The 22,173-nt window shown below is 40.3% G+C and overlaps 2 protein-coding genes across 2 annotated transcripts; both read right to left on the minus strand.

The window, feature by feature from the left end:
* Positions 1-1,054: 1,054 nt before the first annotated feature.
* On the minus strand, positions 1,055-13,596 carry LOC145465720 (roundabout homolog 1-like). The gene is made up of 4 exons (XM_081449492.1): positions 13,270-13,596; positions 6,908-7,198; positions 4,936-5,111; positions 1,055-4,363 (listed from the first exon to the last, which is right to left on the minus strand). The coding sequence occupies exons 1-4, from the start codon at positions 13,334-13,336 to the stop codon at positions 4,265-4,267; spliced, it is 633 nt and encodes a 210-aa protein (XP_081305618.1). The 5' UTR covers positions 13,337-13,596; the 3' UTR covers positions 1,055-4,264.
* A 2,029-nt stretch (positions 13,597-15,625) lies between these two features.
* On the minus strand, positions 15,626-22,171 carry LOC145465921 (uncharacterized). Its single transcript, XM_081449688.1, has 4 exons — positions 20,991-22,171; positions 19,604-19,849; positions 17,254-17,444; positions 15,626-15,865 (listed from the first exon to the last, which is right to left on the minus strand). The coding sequence occupies exons 1-4, from the start codon at positions 21,073-21,075 to the stop codon at positions 15,626-15,628; spliced, it is 762 nt and encodes a 253-aa protein (XP_081305814.1). The 5' UTR covers positions 21,076-22,171.
* Between the last annotated feature and the right edge of the window lie 2 nt (positions 22,172-22,173).

A 22,173-nucleotide genomic window follows, 5' to 3' on the forward strand; every position in this document is an offset into this window, starting at 1 on the left:
AATAAATTTTGAAGGTTTTACTGAAAATGGCTGCTATGGTGACCAGCCACAGCCTTTTAAGGTTTTATTTTATACTATTGACGCCAACAGTTCCTGCTCTTTTACAAGACAAGATTTGATTTTCAAGCAAGTATATCTTGAAAGTTTCTGTTTCGTTCTATGCAATACACTAAATTTTTGACAGTTAACTCTTGTTTCAGTGCTCTCTACAGGCTTTATTTGGAAATAACCTTATTTTGCACCAAACTCAGTGAACAAATTATCCAGTGTCACCTGACAGCCTTTAAAATGTTATGAATTTTTTAGTTTATTGCATCTCGACTCTGTTGGTCTTTGATTACCCCAAATTTCAGGAATTCGGCGTGAAGTCAGTTGGTCGGCAAAAGTAGACCATTGAGAAAAATGCACTTAAAGTTTCTTACATCGTGGATTAACCATTTAACAAGCCAAACATTGTGGGGGGGATGCAGATTGGATCTCCGGGGGGTGTAATGGTTGTTCTATTTTGTAAAAAGTTTTCGCAGTTGTAGGAAATGTTCCTTTTCATAAGGGAAATGAATGAGCCGGTGATTGTAAATCAGGCAAAGCTTTTCCCAAGTAATGATATGGAGTTGTGAATCTCTTTACAGCTTTACTACACACTATCGTTCATATATGTTAAAACTTATCTATATTTTTGGTCGTGTTCTTACTGTAAACAGCCGTTTCTATGGCCGTTACTACGAAAAAAAAACTTATACCACTGTGTACTTACTTACCTAGAGGTAAATTCGGCAAGCTCGTTTCAAAATGCTTAATCTTGTATTTTTTTAAAAACGGAATTTTTCATGGACATCGCCATATTTTTTGGTATATGCCACCTTTTAAAAATACGCTTTTATATTCTGAGAAAGGAACGATTTCCTTTCAGCAACAATTTCAACAGTTCTCCGCTTTTCCAGCTATAATTATTGATTGGAACTCTCTGCAATTATCGATTCTTCTCTCATCCGAAGAACTTCAAACTGTTCAAATTATCCTTAACAAGAGAAACAGAAACATCTAACATCTCACGACTCTAGTAATATCTTCAGTCAGTCGTGAAATGTTAGTCGTGTTCTCGTCCTTCAACCCAAACCTCAGGGTTTTGACCTAGACTGGCTCAACAGCTAATATTTCACTCTCTTTGCTAAATTTTGGCAGAAGAAATGCAAAACCCGCCTGTATTTTACCTGAGCTTCTGTGCTGAAGCGCCTTTGTCTGCAGGAAAAGGTTTTCTGAGGCTACTGAGCAAGTGGAAAATCGAGGGGGAAGGGCTCTTCCGCAGCTTTGAACTGTCTCAAGGTTTTCGACACGTCGTGCCCCATCGCATAAAATTTCCAAGTTGCCTATCAGGTTTACACGAGCTCCGGTTCAGTACCCAATGTATTAGAGTCTGATATTCAGCGATGGAAAGCAAAGTAGGAAAAACGCAGGTTCATGTAGTGTCAGGCAATAAGAAGTATTATTTCTACCCCCACTCCCAATCGCAGGGGTACATACAAAGGATAACCCTAACCCGATCCCACTGGTGCGCCGCCCATGCTTCGCGTCTGCCACTTTCTCCGGTAATTTCCCGCGTTTCTTCGGCTTTAGTTCTCAAATAAATTTTTTTTTTCTTGAATGGAGAAAAAAGAATCGTTTTTTTTCATAAACTACAGTCAAGAGAGGAATGCTACAGACTTCGTTTCTAAAATAATTTATTCCTTTTAATTTAGGATGATTATTTATTTTCAGCCACTCAGGCGTGAAACCACCTTAAATATAAAACAATAAAATTCACCAATGTGTATATTAAAAATAAAACCTTAGCTTCTTACTTTAATATTTTCACACCCAGGTTACAATGAGCTCCATTTTTACATTCAAGTTATTTAAGTGAAAGCTATCGACTTGTACTTTCCAGTTCACGCGGGTGTAAATAATTTTCTCGTTTTAAACAAGAGCACTCTTGAGAATGAAAGGCTTAATATTAGCGACACTTCGCACTGAGTCCGCTTTATTTATAATTCTTTTAATATAAAATACATTTAATTTGTTCCTCGAAAAAAAGGCGCAGACGGCGCACGTGACTCGTACCCACTTATCTCGGTGTGCTGTGTGATGGAGGCTGAGACTGGGGACGAGTCAGCGCGCGCGTGTCACTTGGCCCGTGGCAAAGCACTGAGAAATATGGTTTTTAATGTGAAGGAGCTAATTTTAAAGAACGAAACTTTATTGTCGATAAAAAACAAATTCTCTGAAGTATATTTTGTATAAAACGTTCGAATTCAAGTAAGACGGAACTTAAGGGAAAACCTTAGGAACGAGATTGCCGCTCTTTTGACTTGTCACGTAGTCTCTCTTTCCGATAAAAAGATTGCGTGACGAGCCCAAAGAACGTCTGAGTAAGAGGAGGAGGCTACAGGGGCGCATTGTGCCCTCCCACTCGTTACAAATATAATTTACCTCCTCAAAAAAGAACTGTGAAGACACATTCAATGTCATTCGACCGACAGTTGCATGTAAAGCTACTCTTTTGCACCAACTGAGAAAAAACGAAAAGGCCGATTAAACGGTTTTGTAGCTATATCAAATCAAATTCAAAATTCCGAAAGGCACGGCCTTTCCTTCTTCGGGGGGCATGTGCATAGTGACACCGGTGAAGACTGGTTTCCATTGATCGCTACAGGAGAAGGGAAAAATTGAGTGATCCCTACAAACACAGGTTTCCAAAGTCTAACTCAGCGATCGTTTGCATCTGTCGCAGCGATCACTGGAGAGTGGATTCCATCTGATGGCAACGATCCCTGCACATATTTTTGAAGCTATCATTTGGAAACCGGGCGGGGGGGTACTCAGCAAAGTTTCATACGGGAAGGCTTCGCCCCAAGGTCGAAAGCCTTGCCCTTTTATATACCATTTTGACAAAAGGTAGAAGTGTAACCCTTTCAATGGTAACCGTCCTTTCACACACCTACAATGCGCTTTCACCGACACTAAAAAAGTCCTGCAGAAATGATAGCTATCCAACATAGGAAAATTTCTATCGTAATAGATCATTGATTCAAATGCTAATTAAAAAGGCGTCCGCAATTCGTCACTAAAATCAGTACCAAAATGCGTTATTTTGAAAGGCTTTTTTACATAACTGAAAGACAGTTTTTCCTACCCTTTCCAATACTTCAACTCATGAAAACGCTACCTTTCTAAATACTTCCAGCCGGTAAAAGGGCCTCCTCCTTGCGCCTCTCAGTATTAAAGGGAGTACCCCTCCCCCCCGGTTAAAAGCCAGCCTTCAAGCAAGCACGTTTTTCCCTGTTGAACTCGTATAGACCTAAAAAGAGATTTATGCACCAAGCATGGGCTGGTCTTTAGTTTAACCCGGCAAGACTTATTTTACTTTCAATCTCCAACGTAAAACAAATGCGTGGTAAATTGCACGAACTCCCCCTAAGTGTTGCTTTTTCTTAGTCGATTTAAGGTACACCCATTTTCTAAAGCAAGACTGGCTGTAACAAAAGTTTCCCGTGATAAAGTCTAACACGGTAATTTTGAAATAGACCAAAAGCTACCCGTTCCCCATACTCAGTAGGGAGCTTAAGAAATGTCGAGGGCGTCGCCGAAAGCAAAAATCTGAATATTTATTTTACCTTCGAATTTCGGCAATTATCACGGCAGATCCAGATCATTTTAAAAGCTTGGTCAAGCTAAATATGCAATGAAAGCGTTCAATTTTGCCATGTCATGTGTCTAATGGTTGAAAAGTCACTGACAAATGGGGAGAACTTGTACATAATGAATCTTCCTTCTTGGAAGGCGAGGCTTGAAAGTCAAAATTTAAGCTTAGTAAAAAGTTTGTCTCCTGTCTACTAAGCGATGATCCTATGAGCCTAATAGGCTAATCCCTGAAAACCCATAGAATCTGTAGTTCACGAGGCGGAAGAAAAGCCTGAACCAGTGGCGGCTAAAATTGAACTGAACTTACTCTTACCCTCTTACTCTCTCTTACTCTCACCCTCCCCTCCCTCTCTTAGGCCTGCCTCGCTTATTCAGACTCTTCTTGTCTTCTGCGTATACTGTCCAAAGCACATACTATGAATGTAATTCTATTGCTACCCTTCCGTCGATTAAAATGTCCTTCCTAAACACCATTATGAAGCGTTATTCGTTGTAATGCAAAGTGATACATCGACATCATAAAGCATCCTCCACTCCACGTCTTCGCCAATACTCTAATATAATAACTGCAATCGCTAAAATAAGCTCAAACCGAAGTTGTAAAAGTCTTTGAATGTCTTGTTCCATTTCTACTTTCATTTGTCAGCTTGTCTGGCGAGAGGTCCGGGATTAAGGCACCATTTTCCTGAGAAAAGAAAACAAAGAAAATGTAAGAGAAACGACACCGGGAAGGAAATTATACACCATATCGAAAATCTGTAATTATCTTTGCCAAACCGCACGCTTAATACGCCGGAGAAATTTGAACACGGCGTTTTCACTTTCAAAACGCATCAAATGTTTCCCCCTCGCCATGCTACGCCGGAGGAATCTCAAATGTAACAATCACCGGGTTTGGATTTGTGTTTGAGGAAAACTCCGTGGGGGAACTCACATTATTATTGTGAAGTCATTATTTATGAAAAGCTCCGTTTTCAAAATGTTTTTCGTCCGCCCTAAAACACAAGGCAACTTTTCAAATTTCTCCAGTTTGACGAGCGTTTTCGACAAGCTCCGTTTTCGCGACGGATTAGTGTGGACGGTAGGCCTAACCGTAGAAATAAAGCTGCGTTTTCAGTTTTCTCCGGCGTAGTGTGGATGGGGCCTTTCGTCGCTCTCGTTAAAAATAATAATGGCACCGGGAAAAGCGGAGAATGAATTAAGCGGCTGGTTTTTATTTAGACAAATCTCTAGAATACAAAATTATTTAGTGCATACCTGGCACGAGGAACTAGACTGTGATATCGTTCTGGCTCTGTGCCGCCTCTCGGATTGTTTAATCTTGTTTGCCCCGCGCCGCAATAAAAACCCAATGGCACACACAAAGAACAACGCCAGTCCAACCGATATACAAATTGCCGCGACATCTATGATTGAAAGTTCATCTGTTTCACCTGAAAAGATCAACAAACACGAAGAAAGTTTATTCAATATTTGTTTTATTATGTGCAAAGTTTAAACTTTTTATTACTCAATTAAAGAACACGAGCACTTGATAGTGCTCTGACCTTGCACCGTTGCTGTGGCATCGTGGTGCGATCCGTTGCTGAGCAAATTTGAGACAGAAATTGTGGTGGGGAAGATACCGGAGTTCCCCATCAACTGATGCTTGTTCATCAGACTGAGTTCTCACTTCTTATAAGGCCCCATTTATATGGTCTCGGGTACCCGCGACGACCCTCCCCCCGATTTACCCTGCCCGAGGTAACTTTGAGCTTACTTCTTTGCAAAATTCAACCAACCGTTTACAAGAGGATCGCGAAACCGTCTCTGGGGGCGAGACAACTCGGACGGGCGAGTTGTCTCGCCTCGGCAGGTAAGGTAAGCCTGGCAAGCGGGACCGCTTTTCTTCATATAAACACTTTGGCTCGCCTAATTAACCGGGACAACTCTCGGCGTGGCGAGTGTCACGCAATGTCTAGGCTTAGGATTTAAAGTAGAAATTCGTATCAAAGAAGTGAAAATTAACTCTACAAATCCTACTTTGATCGAAGGACCTAGGGAAACTCAAACTGAGAAAGAGGGATAGTTGCACATTTGATTATTCAATAAGGGTTATGGATAATAAACCAGGGTCAACTTAAAGGACCTCTTTACACGAGCCCGGGTTGCTTTTTACCCCGGGTTCTGAATCACCGTGGCGGGTAGCCCTTTTGCAGTCAAATGTTTATAAGCGTTTAAATGGAAACAGTAGTCGAGCCGGGTTAGCCCCCCTTGTCGGGTAACCCTTCTCGAGACTCAGGTTGACCGGCAAGAGGGTTAAAATTTCTTCAATTCTTACTTGTAAACAGCGGGCCATAAGCTAACACGGATTGGTGCTTTCAGTAAAATGACCTTGTTGTTTCGTTTTTGTTTTGTTTTGTTTTGTTTTTTTGTTTTTGTTTTTTGTTTTTGTTTTTGTTTTTATTTTTATTTTTGTTTTTTTGGGGGGGTTGTACATCAGGACCTCCCACCATTCCGTTATACTTTCTAGGTTTTTTGGTCGTCATCTTTCTAGCCCATGTTTTCAGTTTTTGATCGGTAGAAAGGCTGGCCCGGGTCAGGCTCGAAGCAAACCACACGCTATTGCAGACTGACAACCCGGGTTGGTGTAAAGTGTTTATTTTTAGCACTCTCTGCGGTGATTCAACCCGGGGTCGTGTAAAGAGGGCCTTTGACTCGGTCTATAGGGACTAAGTGTTCTCATATAAACGCTCGATAAAGTTGCCCCGGGGGGGGAAGGTTTAGGTACTCGAGACCATGAAAATGGGGCCTTAGTGCTAGGGGCTCATACTGGCTAAGACTGGTGAAAAGCACTGCGCAGTTTCCACCTCTGGTCCCGCCAGAACGGCCACTTTACGTCTGAAATTTCCGACATCGTCCAATTTCAAGTCAGAAGTTAATGCATGGAAAATTTAACAATTGTTACCCACCTAGTTTATCGGCTCGTAATTTGATTTCTGACAGATTGTTTTACAACGTTTCCTTGCATAAGTCTTGCGCATTTTCGCTTCAAACTCTTACATACTCCGAGAGCGAGAAAACCGGAAGTGCAGTGGCGATGAAATTTTGAGTTTGAAGCTGCGAAATGGGTTCGCGACTTTTCGCGCGCTGCTTTCCCGCCAACATTTCACAGCGAGCTCTGATTGGTTTCTTGCGTTATCTAGGTGCGTCGTGACCGGCCAGGTGCTAGTTTCACAATTTTACTTACGTTTAATGTTGAAAGACTGTTTTGCAACTCCTTCATCGTTGCTTGCCACACAAATATACTTTCCACGTCTCCCATTTCCAGAAACAGCTATAAATAGATGACTTTCTTCTATACTGTCGTTACTTTTTGACAAAATAGCTATGCCTTCGTCTTTATCTTTTACTGCTATTCCTTCTCTCTCCCATCGAACGAGAGGCCTGGGTTCCCCACGTGATGTGCACGTAAAATGAGCTATGTCGTGATCCTTGATATCAAGGGAAGTTCCGTTATTTAGTATTTCCGGTGTAACACCTGCCAACGGAAACATATTTTCTTAGATAGAGTAGCTTCCCAGAAAAGAAGGGGTGGCGAATTTTCCTTCAAAGCTATGGGTCTCGCGAAATTATCGTCAATTTTCAGGGGTCTAGGCGTATTTTTAGCGGCTTTGAGCGTCTCGCAGTCTCGATGTTTTTCTCACGGTCGGCTGTCTTGGAGTCTCGATTTTTTGAAGTCTAAGGGCCGATTTACACGATACGACTTTGTCGCATGCGACAATCTTACGACAGGCCTATGACATGACTTAGGTCCATTTACACGCGCACGACATATTCACTTACAAAATTAAATATGCAAAAGTTTGCACCTGGATTTTCGGAGCGAAAGTTCTAGCAAACAGTAAAAAAATATTTAGCTGTCCTGCGCTTTGAAAAAACTATAGACTGCTGGCAGTCTGTTTTTCTCTCGGAATTCAGTAGGGGTTATAAGGCGAGACGTTTTGACTAAAGAGGAATGGGACGAGACATGGGCGCGGCACGCACGCCTTCTTCCTTACTCGGCCATACCGCCCTTGTCCCGCCCTCTTCCCCACTCGGCCACCGCCATACCGCCCTTTTTCGTTCGCGATAACTAAACACTTGTCCTAGTGACCCTTAGACAAAAAAAACCGGCTGCCAGTAGACTAAAAAAACTTTCTAAAGAGATGTTTTTCGCTTTAATCTGTTCAGTACTTTTCGAGAAACGTCTTCATGTGAATCAGTCAACAACAAGCTCGTCCGCCATTTTGACGCATGAACACTTCACCTCGTCCCCTACTCAGTAGAAATTTGTCAAAAAATACGTCATTTTCTATCGATTTCTGCTACGATTGTCGCAGCGTTTTAAAACATGTTTTAAAATCTTACGACATTTTTTTTTTGACGTACACAACAGTCGTAAGGAGAGGGGTGAATAGGGGTATGCAAATCCCCCGATCCGCCAATGCTTTTGTTCAAATCCGAAACCACAGTTACATCCGGAAAGGAAATGTGAATGCCATTGTTACTAGTAATTTCGCACAAATAGTAAAGAAGGCAACATGCTTGATGACTATAACACAGTACAATTCCAATAACAGTCTCACACCTGAGTTTAAATGAGCTTTGCTTGAAAAAAGAAATAATTTGGATAAACTCATTTTAATGAGTTGGGTCAAAAACATACTGACCAAGGCTGGAATTTCGTTTAGGACCCAAGATCAGAACATCAAGACAGGCACAATCCGGAATCCGCGCCAAAATTCACAGCTGATCCACGATGCACTGTGTTTTCAAAATCCGCGAATCCGCTCAATTCACCGCAAAAATCCACAATCCGTGCGCTTTTTAAGGCCAAATCCGTCGATCCAAAAACCTATTCACTCCCCTCCGTAAGCGAGTTGTAGGTTTGATTTACACGAAACAATTCATGTCGTAGGCCTGTCGTACCCTTGTCGCATGCGACAAAGTCGTACCTTGTAAATCGGCCCTAACAATAACTAGTTTGTTCGTTTGCTTGTTTTTATAAATGATGTCTGAACGTCTCAGAACCAAAACATTTGGATAAAATCGTACGCGAAGGATAAACTTCGTTTGTGGAATAAAAACTTTCAAATGGTTATTTCTCATAAGACTGAAATACCTGAACTCCATACCGTGAACTGCCCCATATAAGCCCTCCCGCTTATAAGCCCCCTACTGGTTATAGGCCCATATTGTAAGCTCTCCTAGATATAAGCCCCCCTCTAGGTTAAAATAAAATGAATTCGATGTTTGAAAGCTTAATTAAAAATCAGCATTTCGTATTTCGATCAACACGGCTGTATCTCATTTCCACTGGTTTTTTATTATTATTATTCCGCTCATAAGCCCCTTCCCCCCTCCCCCCGGATGCAAGCCTCCCCGTTTATAAGCCCAGCCAAACCCCTTTACGAAGCTGTATAATCCCAGGGCTTGTAAGTGGCAGTTTACGGTATTACAGCTACACTCAAATTTTACCAAGTTTTAGTGTGATCGAATCCGACCACCCTAAAAATGTGTTCAAGTGTTCTTGGTTTGAACTTGAAATAGACCTCTTCAGCTGGGAATTATTAGATTTATTTTTGCACTCCTTCTGTCTAGAAGTATAGAGTCAAACTGAAAGAAATGAATTACAATTACTTTGAGGCTCTGTGCCGTAATTGTCGTAATAGAGGCATGTGTCCCTAGGGACCTTACATAATCCCGCAAGGACTTATATAACTTCGTGCAAAACAGTTCTCGAGTGAAATACAATCACGACACACCCTCTGGAAAATCGAGTCTCTTATGATATGTGACAATAGGCCATTTCCGAAGTACCTTTTGCCTCTCTGTCAAAACGAGTCTTCGTGCGAAACCATTCATATGAAAATGAGCTCCGCGTTAAGGTTAATTTTCATGTAAATGAAGCCCATTTTCATATGAAAGGTTTTGCATGAAAGACTTGACTTGAAAAAGAGGCACAAGGTAACTTGGAAATGGCCTTAGTATTAGTAAGATTACGAGCTCGAGATTTCTATCAAAGATAGAAATCGAGGAATAATCTTATTGTTTCGGAATCTACTAGCCGCCGTATCTAAATCCTCTTCACAGACACTTCGAAAAGCCAAAGAAGTGACTGCCATTTTCTTAACAACTGCACACTGCTAGTCCTCTCAGGCTCTACAACAGAATAGACAGTGAGAAGCGTAGCCAATAAGAGAACGGCATTCGTGATAGAACACTAGTATACTAATACTACACAATTCAATTCACAAGAGAGAGAAACTTGAATTGCTGTGTGACTTTAAAACCTCTGAAAATTGTTCAATGACTCTTTTGATGAGTGCGTGATTTCAAACAGCAGTTCAATCTGTGTGCGATGGTTTGAACTGAACTGCTTAATACATGTAGAGAGTAGTTAATTGGAAGTCATTATTTGAAGGATATTTAGTTAGAATTCTACTAAATTAGATGATATGCTCTCGATTTCTATTTAAACAATAGTATTCTAGTCGAGGAACCATCAGCTGATAGATGCCCCACGGCATTTTGATGTTCTTAAAACAAATGTCGCTTCGAGGGCAAATACGCTAGTTTTAACAACATCAAATTTCCAAGGAGCAACTATCACTGAGGCCCCATCCACTGACTACGCCGGTGGAATATGAAAACGGAGGTTTCACTCTGAAAACGCATCAAATGTTTTCCGTCCACACTACGCCGGAGGAATTTCAAAACAGAGGTTTCATTCTCAAAACGCATCAAGTGTTATCCGTCCACGCTACGCCGGAGGAATTTGAAAACAGAGGTTTCACTCTGAAAACGCATCAAATGTTTTCCGTCCACACTACGCCGGAGGAATTTCAAAACGCAACAATCACCGGTCATTTTGGATTTGTGTTTGAGGAAAACTCGGTCAAGGAAATCACATGATTATCGTGACGCCATCGTTTTCGAAAAGCTCCGTTTTCGAAATGTTTTCTGTCCACACGAAAACGAAAAGCCGGTGTTTTTAAATTCCTCTGGTTTGAAGAGCGTTTTCCAAAAGTTCCGTTTTCGTGACAGATTAGTGTGGACGAAAGGCCTAGCCGGAGAAATAAAGCTCCGTTTTCAAATTCCTACGCCGTAGTTTGGACGGGGCCTCAGACCGACAGTTCCGAGACATAAACACTCTGTTGTTTTCATTGTTCACCTCTAAATCTTCTTTCGCGCGCATTTGTCTCTTTTGTTTTTGTCTCTCTGCTGATGAACACGATCGCGTCACGTGACCAAGTTAAACCAATAAAAATTGGAGAAAATTCTTGTGGTGAACTATAGCAAGTAATGTTTGATTTGGCCTTTGGCCTGATCAACTATCACCTGATGGAAATCTCGAGCTCATAATCTAAGTGTTAAATAGAAACACGAGTGGAAGTTTGGGAGAATGAAAATAGCTGTGGAAACACAAAGCGCAGGCGAGTGTTTCCACAGCATTTTTGAGTTTGAGTGTTTCTATCATTCGATAGCAAACACGGAAAAAATGTTTTCTATTTCTTTTAGAAAACACTGCACGAGAAAGAAAGGGAAATCACCCGTTTATTACACTATCAAGTTGCAAATTCTCCTCGCTCGACAGCTCGTGTCTGTTTTCCTAGTTGTGTTTCTATTGAGAATGGCTTTCAGCGCGCGCTTTCTTATGGGATGTTCTATGATTCTTTCAAACTTTGTCATTCGTTGAGCACTGGAGTTATTCTTCAATGCTGGAACTCGATTTAGGAATAATTTCTTCAGTTTGCTTCCAGCATATTTTGGCGTTCATGTAGATTTTTAGACCCAAATAGACAAAATTAAAACACTGAGGCCGTGCCTTAAATTATTCAATCCGGTAACGGAACGCCTAAAGCAGCAAAGTTTTTAACTCATAATGAGCCTTTGTTCAGATCTTAAAAACTCGTTCAAAGGCACTGGTTTAAACGGAAATAGCGATTTACTAATCCGAATTTGAGGTGCCCCAAAACTGTTCGTGATTCTCTATCTTGTTCATCTTAACTGTTTATTTTTTTCTTCTTCTCAATCGATTCTGGAGGCATTTTAAAAATTAATGACATGTCTGAATTCAGAGTTTCACAGTTAAATTTACATCCGTACTTAATAGATTTCCGTACGAGACAACTTATTCGACTGCAATCTTAAAGGGTTATTTATTATATTTCGGTGAAACAGTTCCTACGAAACGTAATCCATCCTTTGGGTTCACGGTAATCCATTGTCATCACCTTGGTGCTGATTGAAAAACGGAAGACGTCTGCGCTAAACTCACGCGAGCCATCAGGCCTTCAACATAAACGGCTGATTCACTGAACTTTAATCTTGCAATTTTATCTGGATTAACAATAACAATGTAATGTCCTGCGGGGGGGGCACTACACCATAAACTTATGTCCGGCGCCAGAGGGCATGGTTTTTGAGCTGTTTTTATTTTAAATCAGGTATAGAAATTGACCATTCTTAGTCTAACATCAGTGTAACATCGGGAATTCCAAGTGAAGCCTGCGTCAATGTTTTGAACGCAAACCAAGGCAGTATTCCCTAGATGGTTCAGGTCTGACATTTGTGTGGTCCGGTCTGAAATAGGGTAGGCCGCAAAATCGCATATTTTGGTCTGAAATAGGGTAAATGTTTCCGACAAGCGCCCCGCACACCCCCACCCAAACATCCAGAGAGTACCTCCCCCGGGTGTAACGTTATTTACTTCGATTCGTCAACGTCATCCTGAAGAGAAGCAAGTTTGTTTTCTCTCTCACGCGGGCAAAACATGCTTATTGCCAGAAATAAATTGAATTTTGGGGGGCTTTTGCACGAGTGTTTTGTACACTACTATTCACAGCTTTTTAAATGTTTTGTTCAATAATTCATTTGTGATGTGGCCGCTACAACCGGTCGGTGAAAGAGTGAGCTCAATGACTTCCACAATTTTGCAGCACAATAGCTACAGAAAGTAGTATTTCAAAGAAACCCACTGATCATTCCAGACCATATATTCCATATATCTGTATGGCGTCCCTCGCAAAACCTCCTGTATAAAAACACGCGCCATGTTTTGGATGACTGACCCTACATAAACACAACAATCAATATCGTAATTTGTTAAAAGTGGCTGACCAGAAATCGGGGTCCAAGGTTCTCGCAGAAACACGAAGAGGGATTCGAAGAGATCAATGGCAAATATAAAAATAAGCTTTTTTTCTACTGAGCTAAAAAAAGACTTTCACAAACCAAATTAAAATAATATTGAAAATAGAGCGTTTACGCTAATCCTAAGCCGAGTTACGTTAATTGTCAAAAATGAGACAGAGCTGCTAGAAGTAACTAGGGCAACAACTCTAACCTCGCTGCCTTCGCTTCTCCATATCATGATCGCAGATATTCTGGACAAGGGTATCGAGAGTGAAATTACCCATTTTCTGTCTGACGTACTTAGTGTTCATGGTTCAGTTTGGATCTTTTCAATCGTTTCGTTCATGGTTCAGTTTCGATCTTTTTATGCGTGACACGAAAAGTTCTGCTTTGCACAACGTGAAAACTGTCAAAATGTTCTCTTCGACTTACCTTTAGTGACAACACAAGCAGATTGTAGCAAGATACTGCCGGCCAAGGTAACCAAAAACACAAACATTTGCCCGTAAAATGATCTCGCCGGATAGGAACTGTAGAATGTCTCGCCACCAATTTACATCAGCTTGTATGAAACTAAACCACGCCGGAAAATAAATGCTTCGGTGACTTGGTAGTTTTGTCTCTTGTCCACTCCACGTGCTTAGCCGATTTGACGTCAGCTTCCGCGTAAGGCGAGAATGATTTGAAGCGTTTCCTCGTTAAACGTGTAAGACACGTTTAACAGGCCAAAAACATCCTTAGCTGATCACAAGCATGAGAATTGTGCAGGTTTTACAACGCGTAAAATATCCAATAAATTTGCATGAGAATGAGATCAAAATGTAAATTATATAGGACTTCAAGCAAACAAGCAGGTGGTAAACAAATCGTGAAATGCCGCATTAGCAAAATGAACGTTACCTAATTCACCTAAAAGATTGCCAAACTTACTTGCTTTGCTGGTAACAAACTAAAACTCGCACGTTTAAACTGGAAGGTTAAAAAAAAAAAACATCCAAATCATGGAAACTAATTGCGGCTCCAAAAATATTTTAAAACCACAACGACAATTGGCTAACCGAATGTGCAAAGATTAAATCAGTGAGCACTAAAGCTTATTAGTTTGAACAACTGGCTATGTGTGTAGAACAATATTTGTCTTCGAGGAAAAGAATTATTACAGGAAAATTCCGAAACCACAGCAAAACGGCTTCAACCCACGTCGAAATTGAATTGATCGCCGGGCTAATAATTGAACTTATCTTCTGCTTAAACTTGTCTTTTCTTGTAAAACGATAACTTCTCCGCGTGAAAGTGGAAATTATCGTTACGTGAAAATTATCGTGTTTTAACAAAAAATCTTTCTCTTCTTCTGTGTGACAAAACAATATCCCATAAAATAATTAAAATAATAAAAAAAAATTATAAAAAATAGAAAAATAAAAAATATTAAAATAATTAAAATAATTATACTTTCAAGACTGTCGCAGGCCAGGGAAGGTGTAAAACAGAGAATACCTTTAACACAAACATTGTGACAACAACAGAAAGTTAGCTCTTTCTTAGTTACTTTTTATTTCAATATCTCTTGGTAATTTGCTACAGAAATTGATTTGAATATCTCTCGGGAAGCTTTCCCAGTGTTTGCACAGCTATTTGCATATTATTGATTGCTTTTTAAACGGAAACCCACGGCATGCTTTGTAACAATGTGTAAAAGGCTTTGCTTGTGTTACCCCGAAAAGTCGGCACTATATTGATACTAACCGCGTGTAAAATCTCAGTTCTGCTTTCTAAGGGAACAAAACACATTAAATAGAGCTTACAGTCTACAGACACTGGCGCAAAACTGACTGAAAAACTGAATAATTACTACATTTCGTACCATATTCGTTTTTCTTTGCGAAATATTATTTCAAAAACTGCCACGAGTTTCTAATTTCCATTTTACAATGCCAGAACAATTAGTTAAAAAGTTCTGTTGCTTGGCAAATTCGCTGCAATTGCAAACGATAATTTAGGAAGGTCTTAACTCAAGTTCAAAATTCACCCGGATTAGATCGAGTGAGAAAAACATCCTCGGGCCTTTTCAATTCAATCCAGGAGCATCTAACTGTCGCTCATGAGATATACAATTTTATAGTTACACTGATATTCGCATGTGGCAAAAATACATTTTGAAAAAAGTTAGATGTCACTTAAAGTAAAATTTTGTACCACGTGGCAACACACAGTGGCATACGTCGGCTAACGCGAAGTGTCATAACTATACAAAATATCGTTCTAGAAAAAATCTTTTTTTTAAGGGGGCACTATAGTGAACATGACTTTTAAGAAGTCAAAAATCAAAAAACAATTTTAATACCTTTGAGGGAAATTTAAAGCTAATGGTCAGAATTTGTTAAAATTACTAATTAATACTAGACCACTGGAGCTATTTACACATCAATGAGGAAGTTTTCATCCTAAAATGAAAATCTCGGCTAGAAATTTTCAAACCCCGACCTTATCTTGGAAAAACGTTTAAAACTAATAATCTCTCTTCAGTAATTCAGAGGTGGTCTGAGTATCGCCTATCCCGTCCGCGTATCCCGTTAATTTCAATTGTAAAAATTAATGATTTTCATCTCGATATTTCGTTTCATCTGATCTAACTACACCATTTTCCATTGATTTCCTCCCAAATGAGCTAGCTAGATTAAAGATGATTGGTCCACCAAACCCCGTGAGAAAATCAGTCTTTCACTGTCTGTTCACATGCAAAACGTAGAGTTTCGATTTCAGTTCAGACTCGAAGACTGAAACTGAATCAAACGTAGGCACTGGATTCCCACATGGTTCCTCCAATGCTATTTACATCACTATCGCGATCAGCTTCGTAGTATGGTTCCCTTCCAAGTGTCTCTAACCAGCGATACTCCGCTGGTGTCGTGTCTGAACGGCCTGCAGGCGCGGGTTGTATGTGCCCTGTCCCGGATCCATTGTTGAAGTGGTAGTCATTATTTGGTATGGGTTTCCTCGTAACTTCTTCTTCCACTGCCATATTTTCCTAAAAAATAAGTAAAGACCACGTTATTACGCGACTTCCGGTTCAGAGAGAACAAGATCGACGGAAAATACGTCAAGAAAGCTAGTGGAAAGAGGGGGACTGGGCCCGTTCACTTTACTTCCGGAGACATTGACAGAAGTTACGTCGAAAAGAAAATTAAAGAGGAAGAAGAAGCGGACGTTAGGCCTAGGCACGATTAAGCTAATTCAGGATTTAGCATGTATTTCAATGTTTGTGTAAAACTGCAATAAATCGTCCGTTGTCGATGAATAAGAGCGCCCGCCGATGCGTGTTTTGTACAGTCAGTAAACTCAGCCTACGGTCTCGTCCAATTTGGCAGTCCTTGGAATTTTTCTCACCCAATTATTTCCAAATTGGACAGCATGTGGTCCTATCAATTACATATACTAATCAAAGCAGACACTCGCACATCAATAGCACCAGATGATAAAGCAATATTCCTCAATTTAAAAATAGACAACAGCTTTAAGCGCAACTCTTCGGTGATAAGGTTTTCTTCTTTTTTCGGTTTTGACATTGGCTAATTTTAAACTCCACAGAACAATAGTCATGAGATATTTTGTTTAATTCTAGCTTAACCCGGCCTGAGTAGTGTCTGAATCGGTTTTTGAACAAACGGACTCAATATTATGAAACTATAATGTAGGAAAATTAAGTCCTTTGCATAATTGCATTTCTCCAGGAAACAAACCGGTCGTCCAGTTCGATAGACAAAAAAAAAATGGCTGCGTAGACTGAACTGTTTATATGTATTCTTCAACGCCATTGGTTCATTTGACGAAAAAGACTGTCATTCTTTGTTCTCAATTAATCTTTTGATGTCGATTGCAATGTGACCTCGTTTAGTCGTACTGTAAAAGACCGGGTGACGTGCGTCTTCCAGGAAAAAGGTACGTGCCATGCAACCTGTACGTAAGATGGCTATGTCGTCATTTAACATTTTTCTAATCGATATTAATACTGAAGTTAATTTCAAATCGACAAAACGCCAAAGAAGTAACCGAATGATTAAACTGAAATTAAGGAAAGATAATCGTGCCCGAGGCAGATCAAGGCGGATTATATTGCGTACGACATAACACATGAAGAGTCCTTTAAAGATACCCGCTCCTTAAAGAAGCTACTTCACGGTTTGTACATCTTGAAAAGTTTAGCCTTTGTTTTTCAAGTTCGTCGTCTGTAATCCGTGTCAATCTTCTCCATCCTTAACCATTCTTGTCTCTATATGGTTTATTATAATCTCTGTGGTGTTTTTCTATCTTAGTAAACTATTATTTTCAGGTTTCCTTCAATTTAATAATTCAATGCAAAATAATTCAAAATGCGGTGACTAAGTTGCAAGCAACTGTTTGTTAATAGCTACTTACACTGCCCTTGGCTGTTTTTTTCCATCTTCGCATGCACCTCTCTTGTTTTCGTCGCTTCTCAGCGCGGAAAAGCAAAATTGCCATGGAAACTACAATGAAAACTGTAAGCCCAAGCCCGAGAGCAACGGCGGTGTAGTCGATCTTTGTGAGTCCTTCAACTTTCATTTCTTCTTCTCCATCTTCATCATCACCTGCAACTCAAAATGGACAAATTATAAACAATTATTGGATGAGGTTTTTGTGATATCCAGAATAATCAAGGTCGAGGTAGAGGTTATCAGCCAAAGCCGAAGGCTGAGGCTGATAAAACTAGTACACTGAACGAAAAAAAAAAATGGAAGTCATGTTTTTGCTTTTTCACTGACGGCAAGCAACACAAAGCGCGCGAACTTATCATATTTACCCTTAGAAATCATGCACCGCGGTCATACATGACATGATTACCCGTGACCTTAATTCTGACGTCACAGGCGCTGATTTGGAAAATTCACCTTACGCTTTCGGCCAATCAGAAAAGAGATAGTGAGTTCAATGTATAATAAAAGGAGAATCAGTGCTCGTGTACGCGCCGAGAAAGAAAGTGGGCGTCAAGAAATCTAGCCTGTAAACGGACCCCCTTGAAGGGTCTGACCGCGGCTTGAAGGGCTGAGAAGGAACTGGGTGAGAGTGCAGTGGCCGAGGGGGGAATGGTGTGGGACTGGAGAGTCTGTTCTCAGGCTACAGGAAAACGCGAATAGCGAACAGCTCCAAACAGTGGGTGGCATTAATGGTCAGGCTCCTGTTTAAAATCACTTCGGTTAGCCTTGCTAAACAACACGGACTCGACAGTGGCTAGCTATACAATGTAACCTTTATTATTACATATTAAACATGGATATCAGTGACTTGAGCTAATGTAATAAAGCCGTGACTAAAACTAATTCCCGTGAAGTGATATGATATCAGTTTCACTGCAGTAAAATGATGTCATATCACTGTGTAAATAGACTGTAATAAATTGGTTGGACCAATCGGGCTGCACGTTATATTTTAGCTGACGCCTGGCGCCAAATTTGGCAGGAAGAATTGCATTACAGGTTTTATCAACGAAATGGCCGCTTCAAGATTTCTGAATGTCTCCGATGAAGATATTTCTCAGTTTCTCGAAGAGAACGAAAACAGGAACACGGCAAAAACAAAAACAAAAACAAAAAAAACCTCTCAAGATGTAGCGTTGTTCAAGACCTTTCTCAGGGAAAGAAAATTGAATGATCCAGAGGAACACTGTAAGAGAACGATACGTTTAAGTTCTGTCTCTTTCTTGTATGTATTTACGTTGATACACTATTATTAAAGGCAACTTTCTTGTACTTAGTGGCTTAATACTTTTTAAGCATGTAACATGTAATAAACAAATTATGACATGTTAAGAGCCAAATATCGTTTTTATTCACTCGTTTGTGATACCACATCGCGAACGAGCACGTCTTCGAGCGAGTGAGAAAAATAACGTCATTCTGATCGGTTGAAAACAGCGACTAATACCAGTTATGACTGACAAAAATTAGTTCATAATGATTGGCTGAGAGGAGGTAGATTGCGACATTGGCAAATGAGCGCGGCTTTGGAACGAGAGGTCTGAAGCGAGGGGCAAGGCGTTGAGTGAGTCTAGGAGTGGGAGACACTCACGTTTCGCGCGCGAGCAAGATACCCCAAGCGCTTCGCGCTCAACGAGACGCGAAAAACGACTGTTTCCAGTCTAGACAGCACGCATATTTTTAGCAAGTTATTTTTAACTTTAAATCGGACTGAAGTGATGCACTCACATTCATACAATGATGTACTCACATTCATACAATGATGCACTCACATTCATACAATTACCAAACATGTATACCAATTTGGTAAATAAAGCTACGAGAGTGAAGGTTGCTTTCGAACATTTTTATATTTCAGTTGAGCGCATTCTAAACACTGCGGCACTTCTGTCTCTCATAACAAAACAAACAAACCAACAAACAGTAATACAAACAACACGACTGGGGGACAAAAATCGAAGGTCCACCAACAGATTCCTTCTTTCTAAGTAGTCTGCAGTGTACAGATTCCAGGCCACTGAACAATCGTGATTTCAACAATTCGCATACAATTCAATAACCTCTATTGCCACCTCCATCAGCAAAGTATTTTCGACTGCTCCTGCGCACACTCGACTGCCTAGCACCGTTCTGTTGTTCGACCCAGATCTCTTATAGACTCAGTGATAGGGCCAATTGTTTCTCAATTGCCCCTTCCTCCCTTCCCTCGTTTTTTTTTTTTTTTTTTTTTTTTCACGGGCAAAGAGTACACCACGTAAAGATTAATTGCTCACCATTTGTTGCCAAGCTAAGCTGAACACTCTTCAGGATCTGGGAGGAGTTTGCCTTGCAGACATACAAGCCGTTGGCCTCCTCTGTTAGGTCGGTTAGGATTAATGAAGACTCATTATGAGAAGTAGTGTTCAAGAGAACATTGTCTCCTTTTCTCCAGGATAACTCAGTTGAAGAAGACAGGTTGCTGATGTTTCCACAAGTAAGCGTCACATTGCTTCCCAGTTCGAACGTCTTTTCCTCTGTAGCTGAAATGTGAAAAATCAATATTATGGGTGATATTCATGTGCTAGAAGAAAATCAAAACTTTTCTTATACGAGATACTGATATTCATTAGAAAACACCTCGTAAGAAGAAGTGCGCAAAACGCCGTGCTTTTATTTAACCAGTAGATTATGAGCTCGAGATTTCTATCGCGTAAAAGTTGACGAGGGCGCAGCTCGAGTCCATGCACCGTGTCACGCATCAAAATTGAGAGCAAATAATCTAATTGTTTTAGTATAAATCTCTTAGTCGTTCATAACTTTATCTAAAATCCTCTTCACAGACACCTGGAAAAGCCAAAGAAGCGGCGATACACTAATAAAAACCGCTCACTGCTCGGCTTCTCGCCATCTACAAAAGAATAGATAGTGGGAAGCATAACCAATCAGAGAACGGCATTCGTGATATCACGCTAACCATTGTGCTAAAATTCAATACAGTCACAGAACTGGCACGTTCTGTTGTTTTCTCTTGGTTGACCTTATGCAGCCGCGAACAAAGATAATTTACATTTTAGTAATAAGTATCCTGTCTTCTCGCTTCAGTGATTCCACATGAGATATATTTTTTCTGTCCGTGTTTCTATCAAGCTATAAAACACTCGTGAAAACTGTCTATAAAAACCTTCCACTCGTGTTTCTATCTCTCGAATCTCTCGATAGAAACACGGAACATGTTTTGTTTTTATTTCTTACGTAAATATTAAGTCACGTAAGCTCTCTAAGAAGATAAACAAAGCAGGCAAAAGAAATATCGCAAATAAATTAACACGAGAGTTAACGATTATTTTCACCGCGTATCTTCTATATAACTTAAATAGAGGTATTACTTTACAAATGTTACTGAGAGGGGCCTGAAAATGGTAACAACTTGTTCTCAGTAAGCGCGCCGAGCATATTGAAAGGATCACGGCTTTAAAGTGTTTTTAAAGGAATTTACGATGTTAGCCGATATGACGATACACTGGTTTCGTGACTAAACTGCAACTGAAGCGAAAAATGTAGCCACGTCATTTCCTATGAACTCAAATGTTTTCGCTAATAAACATAATGTCAATCGTAAAATGCCGAAGTTATGGATTGATGGCGGTAGATAAATTTGTGTATGACAGGTTCTCCACTTACCACTGGTAGCAAACACTGTAACTCGAAGCTGCGCCAAGCAAAATATTGCCAAAGCCGGCAGTAGTGTTCTAGCCAAGCGACACATCTTGACTATTTCAAGTTTTGCAAGATGTCGTTCTGAGAAATTATCGTTTGCTACTTCAAACTAATTAGAATCAACACCGTAGCACGGTCATAATGTATACATTAACTGCGCAAATCCGTTCTGGAACAATTCAAACTAGTTCAACTGAAAAACAATTTATTCCTTGTGCATGCAAGCAAAATATAGACATAAATATTCTGACGCTGAATTTCAATGAGTTGTTGCTACACGTACCGCGCTACCTAACTTTAATGCGCTGGACATTTCGGAAATTTTAGATTTGGCGAAGAAGGGTTGGGCGTTCAGGAACAAGAAGGCCTTAGAAAATGATTGAAACTACCTTAATTCGTGGCATATGCAAGAAAATTAGGCTCCAACACTTTATTCCTAAAGACTGAAATTAAAATACTTGCCACTGCTGGCAAGCAAATATCAGCGAATTAATTCATGCCCATTAACCAAGATTGAACTGGGTGAATCGCCCCTTCAGTCTCCATATACAGATTGTGGATGCTTTGTGTGGTATCGACTGTTGTGTGGCGCCAGAGTAAACTGACCTTTCCTCAAAGTGCTGGAAATAACCCTTGTTTGTTTTTAGTTGTTTTTGTTGTTGTGCGTCTGCCCTAAGAAAAGAAATTGGGGTGACCATACAAGAAGAAAAAATCATTTTGATCTCGATCGCTGGGACTTCTTATATTTGGATGATTTTTGCGTTATTTCCAACACTTGAAAGCGGCTTTACTAATTCTTGAATTTCCAGCTTTTCTAGCGACAGTGTTACATGACTCAACACTGCATTACAAAAGCACTCTTCCTATCTTGATAACATACCCAGCAATGCGTGATACCCACAATGAGAACTGACGATAGTTCTGGAGGAATGTAAGTTGAACGGAAGGATTGTTCATTTGTACTGAACCAACTCTGAGTACCCGGTCAGACGAGCTGATATTGCCTGCTTATAAAGAGCTGATATTACCTGCTTATTAAGACCAGCAAAACAAGAGCGAGAGGACCTTACGAGAGATAAGACGTGACGTTGGTAGAGATAAACTTGGCGTTCGTAGAATAAAAAGCTTTTTTAATTTAGCTTTTGTT

The sequence above is a fragment of the Orbicella franksi genome, chromosome 13 (assembly GCF_964199315.1).
Source record: "Orbicella franksi chromosome 13, jaOrbFran1.1, whole genome shotgun sequence".
NCBI classification, from domain to species: Eukaryota; Metazoa; Cnidaria; class Anthozoa; order Scleractinia; family Merulinidae; genus Orbicella; species Orbicella franksi.

Excerpts from the sequence above, each read along its gene's own strand:
- LOC145465720 (XM_081449492.1), bottom strand. The coding sequence starts at position 13,336 with ATGTTTGTGTTTTTGGTTACCTTGGCCGGCAGTATCTTGCTACAATCT. Across the intron at positions 7,199-13,269 it reads TGCTTGTGTTGTCACTAAAG|GTGTTACACCGGAAATACTA; the intron begins GTAAGTCGAAGA and ends TTCCGTTGGCAG. Across the intron at positions 4,364-4,935 it reads AGTCTAGTTCCTCGTGCCAG|GAAAATGGTGCCTTAATCCC; the intron begins GTATGCACTAAA and ends TTCTTTTCTCAG.
- LOC145465921 (XM_081449688.1), bottom strand. The coding sequence starts at position 21,075 with ATGTGTCGCTTGGCTAGAACACTACTGCCGGCTTTGGCAATATTTTGC. Across the intron at positions 19,850-20,990 it reads TACAGTGTTTGCTACCAGTG|CTACAGAGGAAAAGACGTTC; the intron begins GTAAGTGGAGAA and ends TTCACATTTCAG. Across the intron at positions 15,866-17,253 it reads AAAAAACAGCCAAGGGCAGT|GAAAATATGGCAGTGGAAGA; the intron begins GTAAGTAGCTAT and ends CTTATTTTTTAG.